The sequence below is a fragment of the Centruroides vittatus genome, unplaced genomic scaffold, assembly GCF_030686945.1.
Source record: "Centruroides vittatus isolate TY-2023 unplaced genomic scaffold, ASM3068694v2 scaffold_373, whole genome shotgun sequence".
NCBI classification, from domain to species: domain Eukaryota; kingdom Metazoa; phylum Arthropoda; class Arachnida; order Scorpiones; family Buthidae; genus Centruroides; species Centruroides vittatus.
The window spans coordinates 77,561-98,616 of record NW_027122704.1 but is presented as its reverse complement, the minus strand read 5'-3'; the positions used below and the strand labels follow the sequence as shown (position 1 = coordinate 98,616).

Below are 21,056 nucleotides of genomic sequence, written 5' to 3'. Positions count from 1 at the left end.
TTCTCTCGAAACTTTCCATAGTGACAACATGATTGAGGAGTTTGAACTGATATATCAGCTGAGTGACGAGTTTATCTCCTCCTCCTCCATCACATTTTTACTCGCATCACTTTTAATTAATTTGAAATATATGGGTTTTTATCTCCAATTTTTTTAAAATACTTTATCTAAAAGTAAGCTGTTTTATATTTTAAATAATTAAAATATATATTAAAGCCGTAAGCTTTAAAAGGCCCTTTACGTATACGTGTAAAAGTGTGAGGTCCTAGGCTGAAGCTTGTTTAAATTACGAGTTAATAATTAAATTTTTAAGAATTTATAGCGTTTAACGGCTGCATTAATTGATTCTAATACGTCACTGGACTGCTATTTATTTATCACAGAAAGAAATAAACTGTTGTAAGTTTGTTATATTTTTCTTTAATGAATCATCAAATCTTTATATATAAAAAAAAAAAAAAACCAAAAAATTAATCCCTAAAGATATAAAATACACTTTTTAAAAATATTAATTAATAATTTAATTTTCTAATATATATATATAATAAATTCAAATTTCAAAATGAATCAATCAGAAAGGTCGTTAGAGAAAGATCGTAAAATTGAAACCGTCCCCCGTGTCGCTATTGGTTAGATTTGGTGGGCGTTTTTGTCATAACTGTTTATCAATCAGAGTACATAAGAGTGGTAATTCGTCCTAGGGGACTTAGGGAAGTTTTTCTCAAGCATTTCGATAAAACTGATCCCAAGTGTTGAAAGGCAGCAACTCAATGTTGAATAAACACCATTGGAATTAATGGGTTTTGGGTCAGCACCCGACCCCAATGATGTCTGGGATCGTGTTGCACTTCTTTAGTCCATTTTCTTCTTCTTGTGTGTGTGTGTTTTTTTTTATTTATTTTTATTTTAAAAAAATTTAAAAACTTTACAGTTCATGTAAATAACCCATCGTTAATTTATATAGGAGTGGCTCGGTTTACGAGTTGAATAAATAAATACGGTCGCTTTTAATAATTTATTCGCTGAAAGTGTATGTTAAAAAGTAAATTATGACGTGTTTTTACGCTTCTAGTCGGTAAGAAAATGTTTTATTAAGTTATATTTAGAAGTAAAATCTTGTAAATTTTCTCTAGTTTTGCTTTAATAAGATTTAAAAAAAAAAAAAGTGTTGGAATATCCCTTAATTTTCTAGTGATAAAAATCGTAATTTAACGTAGAAAACTGAGAAAATTTTTGAGTTTTTACAAGTCTAAAGTATATAAGGCATCAAAATAAATATGGAAGAGTAGATTAAATAACTTAATTTTTTTTTTATACCAGCAGTTTTATTAGTTGTTGTAGGGTGAGAAGTATTAGATGTCCACTATTTATTGATCCAGAAACACTCGGGATTAAAGTAAGAATAAAATATAATTTTTCAAGAAAATACCGTAAAAAATTTATTATTATAATATCTTCTTAAAGTAAGAAACATTATTAAAAATATTATTATTATTTTTTCTATTTATTTATTTAAAGAAAATGTTTAGAATGTTTACTTTAGTGAATAGAAAAAATAATATATATGTATATATTTTTAAGGAGTAGTTTAATACGAGAGAATTTAATTAAATTTTAAAGGTTTTAATTGCAAGAAATATACTCCTCACACACATTTTCACATTATTAATTAATTTTCGTATCGATAAAGGCCTACAAAGTGACTATACAAAGGCTTACAAAGTGCTTATAGAGGCAGTCAAAGGTAAAAGCTGACTTTCTATGAGTATTTTCACGTTAAAATTTCATATACTCGTAGTTTACTCGCGACAATTCTTCACCTAGATTATTTAAATTATTAATTTATTCAATATTAAATCCAATTTTTAGACTTAAATTACAACTCGAAGATGCAAAGTAAACGCTTTGATATAGCTTAAAGATAGAAAAATCTATAGAAAGATCGAATCAATTTTTTATTTCAAATTTTAAGAACTAAAAAAGATTTTTTCATTTAATTTAAACATTTATCCTTAAATTTTACTCTAATTTAACTCTAATTATACATATAAATGTTAAAAAAAAAGACATAAAGGCATCTTATCCATGCAGATTAAGCTATGAAATACACGTGGGTTAATCCAGCAGTTCTAACAAGGGCGCTTAGGCACATGGCTAAAATAGCCCAGGAGAGAGGGGGGAAGGAAAGAAAAAACACTCCCTCGCGTGTCCCGGGGCATGGGAACTAATGCAGGTTGGTGGATAAACTCCAAACATGGGTTTCATTACTTTCCCATTCAATTAACTGGTCTGTAGCGTAAGAATAACAATCCCGAGGGCTATCGAGGGTAGGGAGGGTGTTAGTCGATATACCACTTTCTTCACTCGCAATGTTTAGGTTATTTCTCATCCCCGTCTCTGTCATAGAAATTATTTTCCAAGCCGCTAAAATAACCAAGGTGTAGTAGATGATGTAATCGTTTCCTATTATGGTTTTGATGATCTTTAGTTGTTTAATTTTTATCTCCATCTAGACATAACTGATGAAGTGCTAGATGGATAAAGAGCAATTTTAGAGTATGATAACTGCTGTTACATTTTGTTTCGACCTGTTAAATCTACTTCTTCTTCTTCTTCTTCTTCCTCTTCTTTTATGCTTTTAATGCCGAAAAATTCCAGATTTTTAATGATAATTTTACTCTTTTAAATTTTATTTTATAGGAAATTTATTTATTTTTATTTTTAAATAAATTTTAATCAATAAAAAAATTAATTAGTGATAAAATTTGATGTGTAACGGGTTGAAATTTATTTAAAATATAATAAAAATAAGTAAAAAAATATATAATAATAATAATGAATGATTTAATATATTAAATTAATTTGATAATTAAAAATCAAATTAAAATGTTTTTAATTGCTTAAAAAGAATTAAATGCTTAAAATAATTAATTTGTGTTTTTTTAACCAGAAATGAAATTAAGATATTTAAAAAAATTGTAAAAACAAGAGCGAAATAGTTGTTTTAAAAATTAGTAAAGAGCGGTAGCTTTTAATATATTATTATCTCGTTACAGAAGGCAATCATCTGCATAAAACTTCCAACACTAATGGTCTGTTTGTTCGCAGGCAAGAATATAAACAGAAGAACTTGTTTGATTATTTTACTCATTGGATATTCTATCTAATTATGGAAACGTCGGTTTCTATTATACTTTTCGCCCAACTGCTAGAAAAAATAAATATTTTCCCACTATCTACTAAGTCAATATAACGGTTCGACCACCATCACGTACATAACAGACACTCTAACTCCCCGTCTGAGCTGTCTTCACGCATTCCAAAACTACAGAATTAACTTAAAAAAGTGGCACGTGTAATTTATCAAAGACTAAGTTAATATAGCTTTAATTTTCTTTACACTTTTTTAAGTTTATTTAGAGGAGATTTGTGTTCTGTTCTCGCTCTTCTTTACTTACTCTCCCGTGTTTATTTATCGTTGTACTACTTATACAAATAAGCATTTAGTGGGTGGTTTAGTGGATTTTTAGTTATAATAATTAACAGGTTTCGTATAATTTGGGAGTTAATCGGGTTGAGTATCTTCCCACAGAGTATTGTCATCACGTGCAAATCTAACGGTCCTTTTCCCAAGACGGGGAAGTAAATATTTGTCCTTCGAGCCGGGTCTATGATACTCGTATAAAATAAGCAGAGAAATATACACCGATCTGGGTGGGCTCGGACCGCCCTCTTTCGAAAAATCAAGAGGAGGAGCCACGACTCGATAGAAGAAGACGTGGAAGTTAGAAGAAGAAGAGGAGGAAAAAAGAAAAAAAAGGCGCTTCATCTTAACTAAGTAGCGACTATGTATGCGTGCGCCAGTGTAATAATAACATTCAACATCATCCAACGGTATCGAAGGAGAGGTTGTTTTGCTGCTGAACTGTCCCGTGGATGTTTTCCTGTGCCTGCGGTGTTTTCAAGTGTTTGCGTCCCTTCCCAGAGATCTAATCAAAGTGGTGTGTGAGTGAATGTTTTTGTAACACCAGGTTCTGTCCGGGCCAGTGAATGGAAACATTGAACTAGGTTTGTTTTACTCTGCCTGTGGTGGCTGTTGAATCTCAAAATAAGCTTGCTAACACACCTTCGGGGGCTGTCACCGTCCTATCGGGTTTGCGGTCTTTTCGCATACATCCCAGATCACAAGCTGCACTCTATCGGCACACCGTCTATATAAGAGAGGTAGGAATTTTCTCTCATTTTCCATGTCGTCCCCGCAGTTATTGGTCAAGTAGAGTGGACAAATAACGCATCGCATCTATGACATCGCCCATAGGTAGATATTACGGACTGTTTACCGAACGTTTGCTCTATCCTTGCGGTGTTGTTCGACCTACTGCCGTTTCGTTAAATGCCGACCCCATACCGCAATATGACGTCAGCGTGGGCAGCGGGCAGCAACAACCCGGAGATAGAAGATCCGATCATCTACAGAAACCGCCATATTCTTACATTGCCCTGATAGCCATGGCCATAAGAAGCGTGCCAGACCAGAAAATCACGCTGAACGGCATCTACAAATTTATCATGGATCGCTTTCCTTATTACCACGACAACAAACAAGGTTGGCAGAATTCCATCCGTCACAATCTCAGCCTAAACGATTGCTTCATTAAGGTACCCAGAGAAAAAGGTAAGCCGGGTAAAGGTAACTATTGGACTTTAGACCCGAATAGCGAAGAAATGTTCGAAAACGGAAACTTTCGAAGGAGAAAAAGAAGGAATAAAACTCCTTACAAACAAGACAATAAAGTTGAAGTTAGTTTAGAGGCGCAACAACCGGTAAGGAGCGAAAAGAGCGCGGATTATACCAAACTCAAACAGGTGGCTGTAACCGAAAAACCACCCATTTCCAGAGAAGAAGCCAAGGAGAAAAGAACTGTATCATTTAGCATCGACAGCATCATCGGAGAAAGTAGATCTTCTCGTTTATCTCCACCCGCATCGTCGACAGAAGACAGTTGTGTATTCTACTCCATCCCATTCCAGTCCTACTTGCCTACACTTTGTCCCCAATTAGTACCTAATTATTGTTATTCGGTCCATGATTTGTGGACACCACACGAAGCCAATTTGGCACCGGTATCGTATTGGTACCCTCTTCTTTCTAGTGTTAAACCGTGCTCCTCGAATAGCAGCCCTTCGTTGGAATCGGCCAGATGACAAACATTTCATCAACTTTAAATAGGCATAGGACCAAAGAAGACGTGTCAACCAGACTATTCCTGACACCATTAACAGTTTTAAAATTTATATACAGTAATTCCAAGTTTCTTATATATGCTACCGTTGTATTAAATGTGATGTAGAGTGCCAAGTTATATATATATATACATACATATTTGTTACTATAGAAGTTGCGGATTGTCGTTCAGGCTTAGTTGTATCACTTTGTTAATTTTGGGTGCAATTTTGTGAAGATAATGTTAAAATGCTATTGAATGAATGTGAAAATAAATGTATGTTTTTATGTCGTTATCAGTTTTATGTTTGGATTTTATTTTTAAAGCTAAAAATCTTAAAGATGTGCGAATTAATGCATGTCTCTGTGCGTGCCTTCGTGCTACTGTACAGTAAATGAGTTTTAGAATTAATTGCATGTCTCATTGCGTGCCTTTAAAATACTATAAATTCATTTCAGAATTAATTTAATTTAAAAAACAATTACAGAAGAAACTTTTATATCATGATCACAACACGTAATTTTATGGTAAGTTCTTACGCTTTCATACGTAAAGAATTTAATTTAACAATTTAATAAGTTGGTAAATATCTCAATTATGTATTAATTAAACTAAAATACGTTTACTGTCTTAAAGTTATATACGAATTATTATAATTATAACTTAGTTATATATTAGGGGTAACTGTAAGTCCGGATTTGTACGGGACGGTCCCGGATTTCTCCTGTTTTTAACCGTCAAAAATAGAATAAAACTTTAAACAGAACCATTTTATATATCTTCTAATGCAGTATAACCAATTTATAAATCAATATGTAAATTACTTTTTTTTAAATAATCTTAGTTTGTCCGTTTTTAGACCCATTTTTCAGTCACTCTTTGGGCAATAAACAATACGTTACTCTGTACGTATATAAGATTATGCCTTAAGGGGTGTCCATTAATTACGTGTACGATTTAAGAGTGGGAGGAGGGGGTTGCGTATAGTACGTCATTGTACACGATTGGGAGCGATGGGTCGGAGCATCGTCTTTTTTTGGTATACGCATTTGTACTTTGTAAGTCTATGAGAATAAACTATGTCAGAAAATGTTTGCAGAACTTTTTACTGTCATTTATTCAATATCAGGGGTGCATAAAATGAAATTAAAGAGGAGGGGGTTTGGAAAAAGTACATCACTGTACACACAAGAGAAGGGGGAGGGTCAAAAGTGGCATAAAAATGCACACGTAATTAATAGACGGTCCCTAAGGTTATGTGTAATATTAACACGATTTTAAAGACAAACGGCGGTTTTATCACCCTTTTATTAATTTGAAAACGATGGAAAATTATTTACGATTGGATCTGGAGTGGGAGATTATAGAGGACAAAACCTCTTCAGTAAAAGAGATTGAACATTCCCACGGACTTTTCGCCTTCAACCTTTGACCCGATAGATTCTCTATTTAATGTTTGCTTTTCTCGTTACCCGTATTCGATTACTTTCCCTCGTTAGAAACTCTGATCCGTATCGTCTAATCACGACCCTTGCTTTACCGGAAGGTCTTCGTGACAGCTCTGTTCGTCCTCTGTTTATGGCGGGTATCACTTATACTTCGGTTTCTCTGCATCTTTCTCGAACGAGCCGAAACAAAGAATCTCTGTTTTTACTTCTATATAACGCATTTCTTCGAAATAACGTCACGCTTAATTGTTCTAGACGAAAATCGAGTTGTTTCGAAGATTTTTAAGTAAAATTAAAAATTAGTTTTGTCAGCTCGTAAATTTATATTTTGTCATTTTTTTTCTGGGTAAAACTTGTTAAATCTGCGAGAATTGGTGGAATTTGAAGCTGAGCCTCGTCGTTCGGGATGGTTAAAATTGTATTTATCTTATAAATTAATGAAGTATTATGCTATAAAAAACACGTCTGTTGTTCGGTGTCGTATTTTAAAAGTATCAAATGAAAACATAAAGCCGCAAATTACAAGAGATGCTGTCAAGTCTGATGATATAACGGAAGTTCCAGTGCGTCATTTGTTTAGGATTTAGGAATCTGTTTAACAAAATGCCCCATCTGTCGTTTATTTTGTCTGATTTTAATGTCTGCCACCGAAACCGTCACATGTTTCGATGTTTATATAACACCTTCCCAGATCAGCAACTCCATCTGGTCGGGCGCAACTTCGACAAAGGAGCCGTTGTTGTCGATGTGACGTCCTTGAAGCCTAGGCACGTGCGATATTTCACGCCCAAAATCAACTTCCTGCCAAAGGTTGGTTCAGATACCAGAAGGTGGTGATAAGAGACCGGTAAATTAATTGGCGTTGAGGATGACGTGAGTCATTGAATATTATCTTCCTTCCAATAGAACTCCTCAACCTCTAATTACATTAAAAGATCCCCCTCTTCGCTCCAAGATAAACTTGTAAATGTTTAAATTATCTCTACTATTTTAAAATATAATGAGAAAATATTCTAAAAGTGAGGTTTTTATAAGTGAAAATTCACTTTAAAATGGGAAAAGAAACACAGAATATGTATAATATAAATTGATTTACATGTATATCAATTAACAGAGTTTATCACATAAAAAATATTGATTTAAAGATAATTTAAGGAGGAATCACCTTCCAACCGGATCAAATTATATCTATATATTGTAAATAATATGAATATTTATTTTATTTTATTTTCCCTCAGTTAAACAAATTAGATTTAATTGTGATCCTTTATATACTACACTACATTAAAACTCTTTTGCTCTGTTAAGAGAATAAAATTTTAAGTTTTCTAATATTAATTATATATTTTAATAATTATAATCCTATATTTTAATAATAATATTTTATATTTTTCTTATAAAATTATTTTAAGATATTTATATAATTCGTCTAAAATATTTTTATTTTTATATAACACCACTAGATGGCGAGACGAGTTTGTATTTTGTAAAATTTATTTAATTAATATTATAAAATTCTTTTATTAATTTAAAAAATTCCGTAAAAATAAATAATACAAAAATGTTTTTAAAAATAACGTCAAATGTATTAAAAAATCGTTTTATTAATGAATAATCGATTACGGTATAAAACTTATATGAATTAATACCACGTGATTCGTTATATTTTACTATAATCACGTGATCGCTTCATTCATATTTTTTGAATGTTTTACAAAAAGGTTTTATGAATGAAGGTCACGTGACTAGTAAAATAAAGATGAATAAATATTAGAATAAATGACAGGAATCACGTGATAGCTGTCATATTATCCAGTCACGTGATTTACGTCATACTGTGTAATCATTATTGTATTACGTCATTTCTGTCATTAAGCATTTGTTTTGTCTACACAATGTACACTTTTACATCAAATCGACGTCATTATCACGTTTTCGCGTAAAATAAACTGTAAGAATGACGTAAAATTAGCGTATAAAACGAATGAAATTTGTGAAGTTATACGAGCATCGATACTACACTATAACAGAAATCACGCGATAAGTATGGCTGCCTGTCCGCATGATTTTTTAAATCTTTCTAGTTATAATGCTTATAAAACCTTTCTTAATTATTTTATTTTAAATAATAGACCATAAATTAAAGTATATTTTATACAGTTAAACATTCTATTTTGTTGTATTTATATTTAACGAAACTTAAAATATTCTTTAACTTATTTTATTTCGTATTTAATTGCGTGTAAAATTATGAAAGAAAACGATTGAAAACTTGAATTTATTTCGATCGAAAGCAATATCTAGAAAGTGAACCGGTGTCAAACACATTAAAGAACTTGAAAAGGTATCAAAGTAAGCAATAAAATAATTGTAAACAAATTTCTCAAGTAGAAGATAATATTTATCTTTACGTATATTTTTAAAGAGCAATTAACGATGTAAGTATTCTATAAATGTAGACAGAAATGTTGTAACACCTTCTGCAGACAGAAAACAACATCCACAGTTTCACATGTGTAACACTACCTTGTTCTTAAGGCAGTATTGGGATGTTGCACGTATTTACATGTCTCACCTCCTGTATACTACATGATTAATGACTTTCAGGCTCGACAATAAACCTTTTCTTTTTTCTTTTTTTTCTTTTTTTTCGTTCCTTCTTTTAGTATTACGGTGATGCATTTATTTTATTTAAATTTGTTTTTTTTTTTTAAATTTTATCTACGTCTTTCTTGCGTATGGGATGACGTTTTCGCTTGACATTGGTATGTGGAACTCGCTTTGTTGCATTCTAAAGTTAGCAAAAAATGAAAAAAAAAATGAGGGAGTTAATAGGCACGCTATTTAGCATAGTAAGTTGACCCCGTTTGGTAGCATAAGACTAGAAAGTTTTGCCAAGAAAAAATCGGAACTTGGACATGTCTGTGATAAAACTGTTGCTTTGGACATTTTCCGTAAATTGTTCGAAGCGATTTACAATCATATTTTCGTGTAGGCACGCCAAAAATCGCCTTTATAACCGCCGAAAAACTGTTGTAGTTTTAAAACACGTCGACAGATGGAGCTAGTTTGAATCGTGTTTATTACATTAACACTGTACTGTATTTGTAGAATGGTGTTTTAATTTAATATTTTTAAAAAGATTTCTATAATTTTAAGAAATTTTTAAGAAGTAAGTAGTAAAATATTGGAAGTAACTGTTTAAATATTCCTAAAAAGCTATTCAAATTAGCTTTTGATGTTTTAATTGCAAAAGTATAAAGAGACTAGATATTTCGTATCACTTAATATTTTAGGATGAAAGTTATGCTACTATTTCCGTCCTTGTTACGTAAACAAGGGAAGTAATCCGACACTTCTGGAAATTTACAACACGATGTACATATCGCTAATACTAACAGGGGTGAAAGGTCAACTCGATCAAACTCATCCCGTAAGAAGTATTAGCGAATGAAGCAGCTTAACCCATCAAAAATTTTTTAAAAAAAGACTAAACAGAAGGGGGGAAAAGCCTTCATCTTCAACCATTCTTCTTGCAGTCAAAAAACCGCTTTAGGTTATGTTTACGTAGCGTGTCATAGTCATAACATGTATTAATATATTTGGGATCAAAGGACAGTTTAATGACGTTTACCATCATTCCAGATGCTGGAAAGGAGAAGACAATACTCTGAGTTTGTTAACATTGTGTGTGCAGACAGGTTCATCTCTGTCACCAGCTTAACCCCTGGATTACATCTGTGATTGGTTGCAGCGTACATACAAGACGAGAAGCGAAGCAGCAGCATCAGCTGTGCGTATTCTAGTTTTAGAACTAGCATTAGGGGGTAGGTAGATGACCCACAAGCATCGTGCTAGAAGGAAGAACTTATTGTTTAGATTCTCCACATGATATGTTTGAAGCTATGAAAAGAAAGGTTTGTCTTCCAGCAAACTTTTGCATTGCACGTGTATAAAGGTGGTTGAAATTCCTCTATAAGTTTATTTATAACCGCTTAAATTACAATGGATCCAGTTTTATAGCCGTATTTGCTTTATACATCAGTAAAATTTCTGCGGTATTTTGGAGAATTTATATAGCAATTTTTAAAATTAGTAAGTATTTGTAGGGCGTACTTACCGGGCGGATAAGGGATTTTGTTCTAAACTTGATGGGTTTAAAGGTTTTGGAGTGGTATAAAGAGATAAAATATTACTTGTTTAGTATTCAGATGAAGACGGAGTTACAAGCTTATCGATAAAAAACAGAGAGGAATGGAAATAAAGATAAGGTTGAGTGTTAGGAGGAAAGGAAAAAAAGAAAAAAAGAAAGGGTTATTTCGAGTCTGTCTTATTTATAACAGATGTTTCTGTAACAAATAATTGGTTATCTGCATACACATCCGTTTTGAAGAAGATCCGAGATAATAATTGAGAAACAACCTTTTGGACTTCGTAACGCCGGAAATGCTTGACAACTACATCAAAAAAGGCGTAGATCTTCCATTTTCATTCATTTATTCTAGCTTCTTTTGTCGAAATAATAATTTAAGTCAAAGAAAATATTATAAATATAAGTGGAAGAAACTGTGAGATGAAGTTCCTGTTTGGAAGAAAAGGGCAGGCAAGATTAACCACGTGTCAAAATGTCAAAACTAAGTTTGTAAATACGTGTATACAAAAGAGAGAATGGGATTTAATGGTCATTTTCATCGGTTGAAATATTTATAAATGTTCATAACAGATTTATAAGAAAAGCTTTCTGATGTTTATAAAAAAACATCAGAAACAAATTCAACATACAAATTCAATCAGATTTAATGAAAATTTTGAAAAAAAATGAATAAACCGAGCGTTAAAACCGATTTGAAATTTTTTAGTAGTTTTCATTTTTGAAATTAATCGATTAATCGATCTTTCGAATCGATTATTTAAATACATTTCGAAATCGATTAATTAAATCGAGTTTGAAATTAAATAAATCGATTTCAAAATTATCTTTGAAACTGATCGGTTAATTCCAGCTGTTCAGCTAATTGAGTTTTGTAATTGAACAATTAAATGCGATTAAATGAATTGAAATGGAATAATTAAATAATTTCAAAAAAAGAAAGATTGATTTATTTTTAAAGAGTGTCACATGCTTTCAAAATCTAATTAATTTCTACGTGATAAAACTAAGTTATATAATCGCGTAGGCCCTATTCAGCCTTTTGTTTCTATAAACAAAAATGTATATCGCATCATAACTTAACTATTTTATGTCTACATAATTAAATTTGAAAATAATTGTAATTGAAAAGAAAGAAAAGAAAAAAAAAACAATAAAGTTGGTAGAGAAAAGCGTGCACTTGTAACAAAAGAAGTTTGAATGGCAGAAAAAGGAAATATTAACAAAGGCTTCGAATCAGGAACCGCTACATGTGGTCAGTTGTCACACCTTTGTTCTCATCCACCTGTGTGGAATATTTTCTGCGCTTTAATTCCTCGTGGTGCATTTTTAATGTTACACGTACAAGGACGGTCATTTCATTTATCAAGAAGTTCGTACTATTCTGGACACGAGAGTGACAAACGAATAGTAACTGTGATGCAAAAACAAGATGAATGCTGCATTTCCTAAAGGAAGGAAATGAACCTAGGTTAAAGGAAAGATTATTTCGTCAACATGTCTGACATCTATTTATCACAGGGACAGCGGGTGGCTGCTGAAAGCTTGTCCCTTGGCTGGCTGCTCACCGACATCTCCGGATGGGGAAGAAAGCTTGTAATGGGGTGCACGCAGGTCACAGCTATTTGTATTTCACGGACACACAAGATACATTGCCGATGCTTCCTGTAAATATCAAATTTACTACGTTAAACGAAATTATACGAACGAGTAAAGCGAAAACCTCGCTTGAAACTCAATTAATTTACACTACGAGAACGGTTACGACTTTCTATCAATAGTATAACCTCTGTTAACGATAACTCCCACGCGGTGGCCAGATTAGACTTTCGAATTTATCCACTTTGATCATTATCCAAGGATGCATAACGGCATGGCAAACTGTACAGATCATAGTCTGGAAGTTGTTGTCGGTCTCTAATTCTAAAATTTCAATCTAATCTAAACAAGGATATTTCTTTCTACATTAACGTTACGGTATATTAAAATATCATTCAGCACGCTCCGTACTTTTACGGCTTAAAAAGTCCTCGTAAATTTGAAAAGAAGAACAAAACCGAATTCGCAAATTTATTTTTAGCTTTTAACTCAACTTTTCAAGGTTTTATTATTTTCCTCCTAAACTTCTTAATTATAGACCAAAGGGGAAAATAAAAAAAACAAAAAGAAAAGAAGGATCTAAGTAGGCCACTCTTCCAAATTGCTTGACATAAGGTCATTTCTATTTATCTATTCTTTCTTAGAGTTTTTAACCTTATATAGATGTGAAAAATAGAAGGGTAAAACTACGCGAAACAAAGCCACTTGTAGTGACTTGTAAACGAAAACTTCCTCAATTAATATAGGCTAATTAGTTGCAATTATCGAACGTATATTTACTAAATCTTTCAATAACGAAGCTATAGAGGATCCTAATACCTTTTGAAACCAACAGAAAATTACCAGACCCAAATTCTCCGCGATAAATAACGATCGTTTTCTGTAATCTGGGCCGAGACCAGATCCAGATAGTTTGCTGAAGACCAAAATAGAAGCGATGAATACACACACCGGACCCAGGTCGGTATAATGTACGTAAATCAAGCGTCTATTTACGGGACCAAGGAAATGTTGCGTGATTTTCTGGATGATTTCAGTCGGCACGTGCGTAATACGACACCCTTTCACGTACAGGTCATGTGACAGGATGTGAAGATTCATAAGTCACAATGGCAACCGTTAGTTTACATAACTTTACATTCTCTTGTCGTTCGAATATTAATTGTTCCGACTCGTCTACGTTATTCTTAACGTTTAGCCTAGAAACGAATTTAGGAAATCTTACCCTCTAATATTTGGTGAAGGGTCTATTTTGGACATTCCTATTTATATTTCCATCGCTTCTGATGCTAATCTTCGACTCTTAGCAACGATTTGTTTTCGGGAAAGAGAGAAATATTGTTGTAAACCATTGCGGAATAACAGATGATCGATACACAAACATTACTTTTCGTAAATACTTTCACCACTTGTGTCCGACCAATTAGCATTTCTAGCACTTTACATGTGCATGATTTGTTTTTACTTTTTTACGATACTTGACCTTACAATAATTTCATTAAATTATTACTTTGTAAGCCAAATAAGTGAATTCGTATCATTCATATAATAATAATAATTAAATATAGTTTATAGATTTATTATTTTCTTCTTAAATACGTTAAATATAATAATATGAAATGCTATATTCCTTGAATTTGTAGTCAGAATTTATATATATTGTCTAAGATAATAAGGATGTAATCTGTAACCCTTACCAAAGGTAATTGTCCTTTATAATAATGATTTTTAATAAGTAAATATAATTATGTTTTATAATATTCTAAAACAATTTTATATTACAGCCTTAAATTTAATTTAAATATATTATAACTCATTTATTTACTGTCATAGAATAATGCAAACTTTAATATAAGAATTAAATGGTTTCTTAGGCTGTAAAATGTATACAAAGTTCGATCTATTGTAAAAGTATGTAAAAGAAATTGTATTTTTGTACTTGAAATATCGATAAAGACTCAATAAAATCTTGATATTCTTCGTTTATTTGTAAAGAATTTAATACTTGCTTGTGTATAAAACAGACACCAAACGTATAGGCATTTAGTGACACTATTGTATTCACTGTATTGAACAACGTATAAAGCATTTATGATTCGCATAACTCGAGGGAAAGTACAGTACGTATGGTTGGCTGAGGAGAGAATAAAAATCCCGAATCGTAACTCCTATTGTACATTAAGGTCTGGTTTCTATTTTATATACAGGCTTAGACCTTAATTTAATAAACTATACAGCCATCTATCTCATAAATATGTAGATCTATCTACTTCTCTTTCTGTATTTATAATTAAACAGAATCTGTATGATTATTTCTGTCAATTAAACATTATCAACGTTTTACAATTAACTGATTTTCTTACTTAAAATAATTTTAAATAAACTTGTTCAACAAACGTCGATATCTCTCATAATTCCATTATTTTTACATATAATAAATTGAGAATTCTATAATAACACACTCTATACTGTATTTAGCTTCAAACCTTTATGTAATAGAAACAATATTATCCATATTGAACGTCAAAAATATCGAAATAAATTATAATTGACTGTGGGAGGTAGGGTGAGGCTGACTCTTCCCCCACAAAAGCAATTAAAGTGTGTGAATAAAATAAAAAAACAAATAAAAATAGATTTTTCAACCCTTATCAAGTGAAAATTTAATTTATATCACTTCATATCATATATTTTATACGAAAGAATAAATTTTAACAGTCCCTCTATGTCCGGGTTCACTTACCAAGCAGCCCTTTGACCTCCCTGTATCTGAGACTAATTGAAATAATGTCGACCATAATTTAATAAAGAACTAAATTTTAGTTTCCTTAATAATTTACCAATAAGTAATATAACGTACCCATTAATAATATATGATAAAAAAAATTATTTATGGTCTGGTCGAGCCGAAACGACCTTTTTTTTTGTGACCTTTTGTCATCGACTGCGAGTGCGAATTAGAAGAAAAAAAATAGAGGAGGTGAGGAAATTCGAATTGTTGCTGTCATCGATGTAAATATAAAAAAATAATTTCCTATTTGATCTTTTTTTTTTTTTAATTTAACGAGAAGAAAAATTAATAAATACAAATTTAGAATGTGTTAATTTAAATAATAAATATTTCGTAAATAAAGTTGGAAAACGTGAAAGTACTTTTAAAAATCTTTCGACCTGAAAATTGGTTTCGAAGTCCACAGGACAAAACAGCTCCTACTTTTGCAAAATTAGCAATTTTTTGAACGTGATAGATTAAATTGTAACATAAACAATCTTTAAAAATAGTTAAAATTACAAAATCACGTATTTTGTTCTGTGTCAATGTTTAGTTAGATCCAAGTTTAGATTCCTCACCCTCAAATTACTTGTGTGTGTGTGTGTGTTGTTTTTTTTTTTTTTAAACGTACCTCTCTGCAGATTTTCCACGTTTTATTTTCGTAAAATTCGCCCGAAAATTCCCTAATAATAAACCCATTTTTTTTTGTTGTTGAAAATTCGGATAAAGCACACGCCCTGTCTAGTCCCGTTTGAATTACTTTATATATTAACTCATTTAAATGCGAGTGGGGACGTTTAATGTATTTACTTATGCCCTACGGACGTTTGAACTAGAAACGGTAAGGTCAGAGGTCGTTATAATATTAAATGAGGTGAATATTTGAAAGGGAACACGCGCGAATATCATTTTTGACACTTCGTCACTTTTAATGTGTTCCGGTCCAACAAAATACCTTTTTTAGTCCGTGGTACAAAAACGTCACAGTATACAGGCAACCATTGTTTCTCCTAACACGTCACATATAGGCTTATCTAGGGAAAAAAAAAACACACACACACAATCTCTTTATAAGTAACTCCGTATTGTTAGAAGAAACACGCGGTTTGTTTCCATCCCCCCTAACTTTAAAACTAGGATGGACAAACAGTAAAAACAATACAAAACCATTAAATGAGCGGTAACTTTAACCTCTCATACATACATATAATTTTTTCTTTTCCTCTTCTACTTTACACCTCATTTGAACTTCAAGAAAACCGTCTCATACAAAAGACACCATCTGGGTGTAGAATGAGGCGTTTTGCACGCGCTCTAGCTATTGTGACGTCCATTAATAGACTCTAAAGCGTATATAACTTCATATAACTGGAGTTAATCATCGTCTTAACCATATTTGTTGAGTAACTGATGGATTTTTACCTCAACTAATGCTCAACTATAAAGATCTATTCCAGTTTCCAACGCTTCTAAATGAGTACGTTTGTCTGGCCGACAAACGAAACTCGAGAAGGATTTGGGAAAAAGGATCTTAATGTTACATTTTTTGAGTGTTAATTTTTTCTTTTTTACTTTTAATTTCTTTAACACGCTCTGCGGCTAAGTGAACGATGCCGACAATGGAAGCGGTTTTATTTACAAGCTGGCTCATTAATTTATCCTTTAGAGCGTATTATCTGCCGCTTCTCTGTTGCTAAGGATGCTCTTTAAAGCTTAAATTACACTGAATAACTCGATTTCTAATTATATATTTATATATATATTTACTATTTATAAAAATATTTGATCTAAATTTGAACCGAGGGAGGAGGAGGGCGAGGTTTCTTAATTTATAAGATTTAAGGAGGTTAAACTTGCAGTTCACAAGTTAGATTAAGATCAACGCCTTGATGTCGTGTCTGTTCGTTTAAGTTTGTGCCCTCCTATCACTGTCGTGGCCTTATATCATTGATAGGAGGGCACAAACTCAACAGAGTTATGACGACTCCATTAAACTAGCGATTTCGATCGGTTTCGAGTTCCATACTAACACTGAGGCCTTATATTTTCTTCTATTTTTTTAACCTCCTATTCGAAAAACTTCCTCTTTTATCTGATTATTAAAAGTTCTTTAACTTCTTTAAAGAAAAAAATATATATAGGCCTATATTTATTTATTTAGAAGTAAGAAAATTAAATAAAATTTTTAAATTTTGATTACTGTTGAGATGGGGCTTAAATTATGTAAAACTGTGGGCCCTACTCCCTCCGAAAGTCTTAAAAATATATAAATAAAAGGAATAAAAATAGATTTTTAAAAGAATTATATCAATTTTTTATCATTTTATTTTATATATAACAATAAATTAGGGCCCCTCGTGTGTTGGAGTCCTTGTCTGTCTCACTACAGCTGAGCCTGTATATATATTGAAGTTGCGAATGTTCTTACACACACGAGATTTTCATTTCTTTATTTGTTACTTGACAAATCGATTTTGTGGGCCTTTCTAGGGCCTGCCAGATTTAGGTCGTAGGCAATTGCCTAATTTACATAGGCCTTAATGGGGGGCCTCACATTTCTGAGTGAATCGCCTCCCGTTAAGTGAGATGAAGCACAGACCTAACACAAATGTAAGGCTCTACATTCGTAGATATTTTAATTCGTAAAAAAATAATTAATTAAATTTAATTAGACCTACTCAATTTGAATATTCTTAATTGTAAATTTTTAAATATAATTATGTGATAAATAATTGTAGAGAATGCTTTTAAATTAGAAAATATATTGAATAAAGAACCAACAGAAGAATATGTATTTATAATTTTTTTATTTATTCAATCGATATACACAAAATATACATTTAATAACATAATTAATTAATTATAATTAATAATATAATTACAATTAAAAAACAGGCTTTAAATTAATCTCATTCAATATTTAATACTATTTGAAAACTGCTCAAATTATACATTTTAAAGCCTTTAATATCACATTTAACACTCTTTAATGATGATTAATTGTATTATATTTTAACACGACGTATTATAGAATAATTAATTTAATTAATATTACGATTTAATTCACAAAAAACTGAATTTTCTAGCTCATTTTAATCGTATCCGTTGTTTAATTACCATTAAAAATGGTGTAATTTGAAGATTTATAAATGATTTTTTCCCTCAATTAAGGTGCATTTCGTCACCTTAACGCATTAATACAACCCTTTATATAACTTAATAATGGGAACAATTCGATCGTGCACACTCACACACACTACCTAAAAGTTAAAGTTGGCATGAAATTGTTCATTGTTCCCATTTAATCTTTGAACATTTCGTCTCATAAATCGAAACTTAGACCCATTTTCTCGTATAATAAATTTATCAGTTGTGTGTGGGGTACGGTTCCGCGCTTTTAAAGAAAATTTTGGCAAAGAATTAGATACAGTGTAGGGGATGATAACTTTCAGTTAATTGGAATCCCCTAAGGGTTCGTAAATTTCAAAACTGTCTGGCAACTAACCTAAAAGTCTGTTACCTCTTATAGTTTATGTGTTGTTTACCTTATTAAGTTGGTCGCTCATCGTCTCATTAGAATTGTCATTGAGACGAGAGCTCGTTGGTTGATGACGTTAATTGGTTTATTAGAGTTCAACCTCCTGGAGGTGCTCAATTTTTTTTTTTTAAAGATTTATGCCCCCCTCTCACCTCTAAGAGTTCGAATCTTCGTTCTTAGAAGATAAATTAGAACGTTTCGAGTAACTAAAAACCTTTAGGAACCATTTTAAGAGCTAAATTTAGATAGAAAACAAAACATAATTGGACGTCATGATGCATCACTTTTACTTTTTTTCGAACATTATAATGATTAATTAATGTTAACTACAGGAAAAATTGATGAAGTTATGTTAAATTTCTTGGCATTGATAAATGTTAAAAGTTAGAAATGGAAGTTAATAGGTCAACACATTTTCCTCTTCCATCTCTTTCTCAACAATGGTTTTAAACTAATGTTTCGCCACTAAGTTGTTAGGTGTAAGCAGATTTGACAGTAAAAATGCGGAATACTGGGTCAACGCCAACTGTGAAAAAAAGGTCTTTTTTAAAAATCTTCTTGATGAGACGAATAGCCAAAAAAAGTTTGAAATATCAGATTCTAGAATAAAACTAGGATTGTATATCCTTCTTTAAAACTAATACACACTAAAATTAACTTCCTTTGTTTGTAAATAAGCGATAGGAATGGCTCTTACCGAGCCAATAACTCTCTGATATAAGTTGAAATTTATCAATTTAGACGAGATTAACTCACTAAAAACCTTAGTTTTTCTACGAAATGATTGTAAATGAATTTTTTTAATTGTTAAAAATCGATTATTTCCTGATAATTCTAGAACTTTACGGCCTTTGTATAGTTCTAGGAATAAGAGAAACTACGCGAAGGAGAAGGAAAAATCGTGCTGTGTTCACGTGACTCGAACAACGGTATTCCAACTACGACTTTAAACTAAAGTCGTAAATGCAATAAGTAGAGTTTTATGTGCTTGCTCAGATCCATATCGCTTCCCTGTTTCTGTCAAAGTTAAGCTCGTAAGGCTGTAACACTATACAACAGTTGGACTAGGGGTTCGGCCGTATAAATAGACGTCTCCTCCCAGCCACTGGCTTGATGTTGGAATGTCACATCACTTTCTCTACTTAAAGTTTTGTACCACATCCAGAATTTGAGACTAAACCTCCATAGTAAACTGTTTTTTCCCTTCATTTAAGAATGTTTAAATATGCGTGAAAGAGTAATTATATATCTCGAGTACGTAACAATCGTGAGATTATATAATAATTTAAGCGAAATAATCGAAGAAAAACAGTGATATTTTGTACAGATTTTCAATCTAGAAAGACGTAAATAATTTTTCCAGTGTCAGGGGTTATCTAAAACTCGTGTTCGTTAGTGTCTATCTCGTGGTTTGTGTGTTCGATGTTAGAGATCCGGTATCGAATTTCTGCAACGAAATTTAAACATTCTGGCTCTTATATTCGTATTTAAATTATACAGATTTAAGAAGAAGATGGCGAAAAAGTCGAATAATTAGAACGTAACAGCATACGGTAGAGAGAAGAGAGTCAACAAACGTTTGACAGAGAGTGACAGGTAGACTAGAAGCGAAGAGAAATATTGCAGTGAAGGACAGTTACAAATTGCTACTAACACCATCGCTGACAGGGTGTCCGAAAATGTTTGGTTGCGCCCGAACACGTGTTTTGCAAAATCCTTTTTGTAAAAAGGATCCTCATTAGTCGAAAATCTTTCTGACTTCCTAAGCAATTCGATACAGGACCGACTCCAGTCGAGCTCTTTATCATCACTTTCTCCATCTCGTGTGATAATAAATGAGACGATTTATCTCTAGAATTTTTAAGTATTTTTCAATTTAATTTCTTGTAAGAACGATTAATTTAATGTCATTTTAACTTATAAAATTTCTTGTTGATTCGGTTATAAAGGAAGGCTTTGCTTCGATTATTTTGATTCTTTTATAGTAACGTGTGACTATAGAAACCGATTTTAAATCACTTACCAGCTTAAGAATACAGGATAGATACTGAATATAAATCTTTAATTTACCATGAAAAAAGTCGATATTTTTTATATTTGTATGGCCGGAGAACGTACTTTTCTACGGAATTTTCCTACGTATAATCTATTAAAGAACACGTATATAGGTTAAAACATAAATATGCCGAATCAATTAAACGAAAATACAATGAGTAATGCATATATATATTTTCCTAGGAAAACCCACCACTTTCTATTTTCGTCAGATGGCAGCTCAAAGTCTAATCCTTGCACAAAACTATTCCCAGAAGAAAAGTCGTTA

At 31.9% G+C, this 21,056-nt stretch overlaps 2 protein-coding genes across 2 annotated transcripts in view; one reads left to right on the top strand and one right to left on the bottom strand.

The window, feature by feature from the left end:
* LOC136988666 (nuclear pore complex protein Nup93-like) overlaps nt 1-13,725 on the bottom strand; it is a 52,894-nt gene extending 39,169 nt beyond the window's left edge. Inside the window, exon 1 of the mRNA XM_067286585.1 lies at nt 13,648-13,725. The gene's annotated coding sequence lies outside the window, so the exon portion shown is untranslated. The remainder of the gene's footprint in view (nt 1-13,647) is intronic.
* LOC136988619 (forkhead box protein C2-like) lies at nt 3,819-5,496 on the top strand. Its single transcript, XM_067286523.1, has one exon. The coding sequence runs from the start codon at nt 4,303-4,305 to the stop codon at nt 5,203-5,205; it is 903 nt and encodes a 300-aa protein (XP_067142624.1). The 5' UTR covers nt 3,819-4,302; the 3' UTR covers nt 5,206-5,496.
* Nucleotides 13,726-21,056: the final 7,331 nt, after the last annotated feature.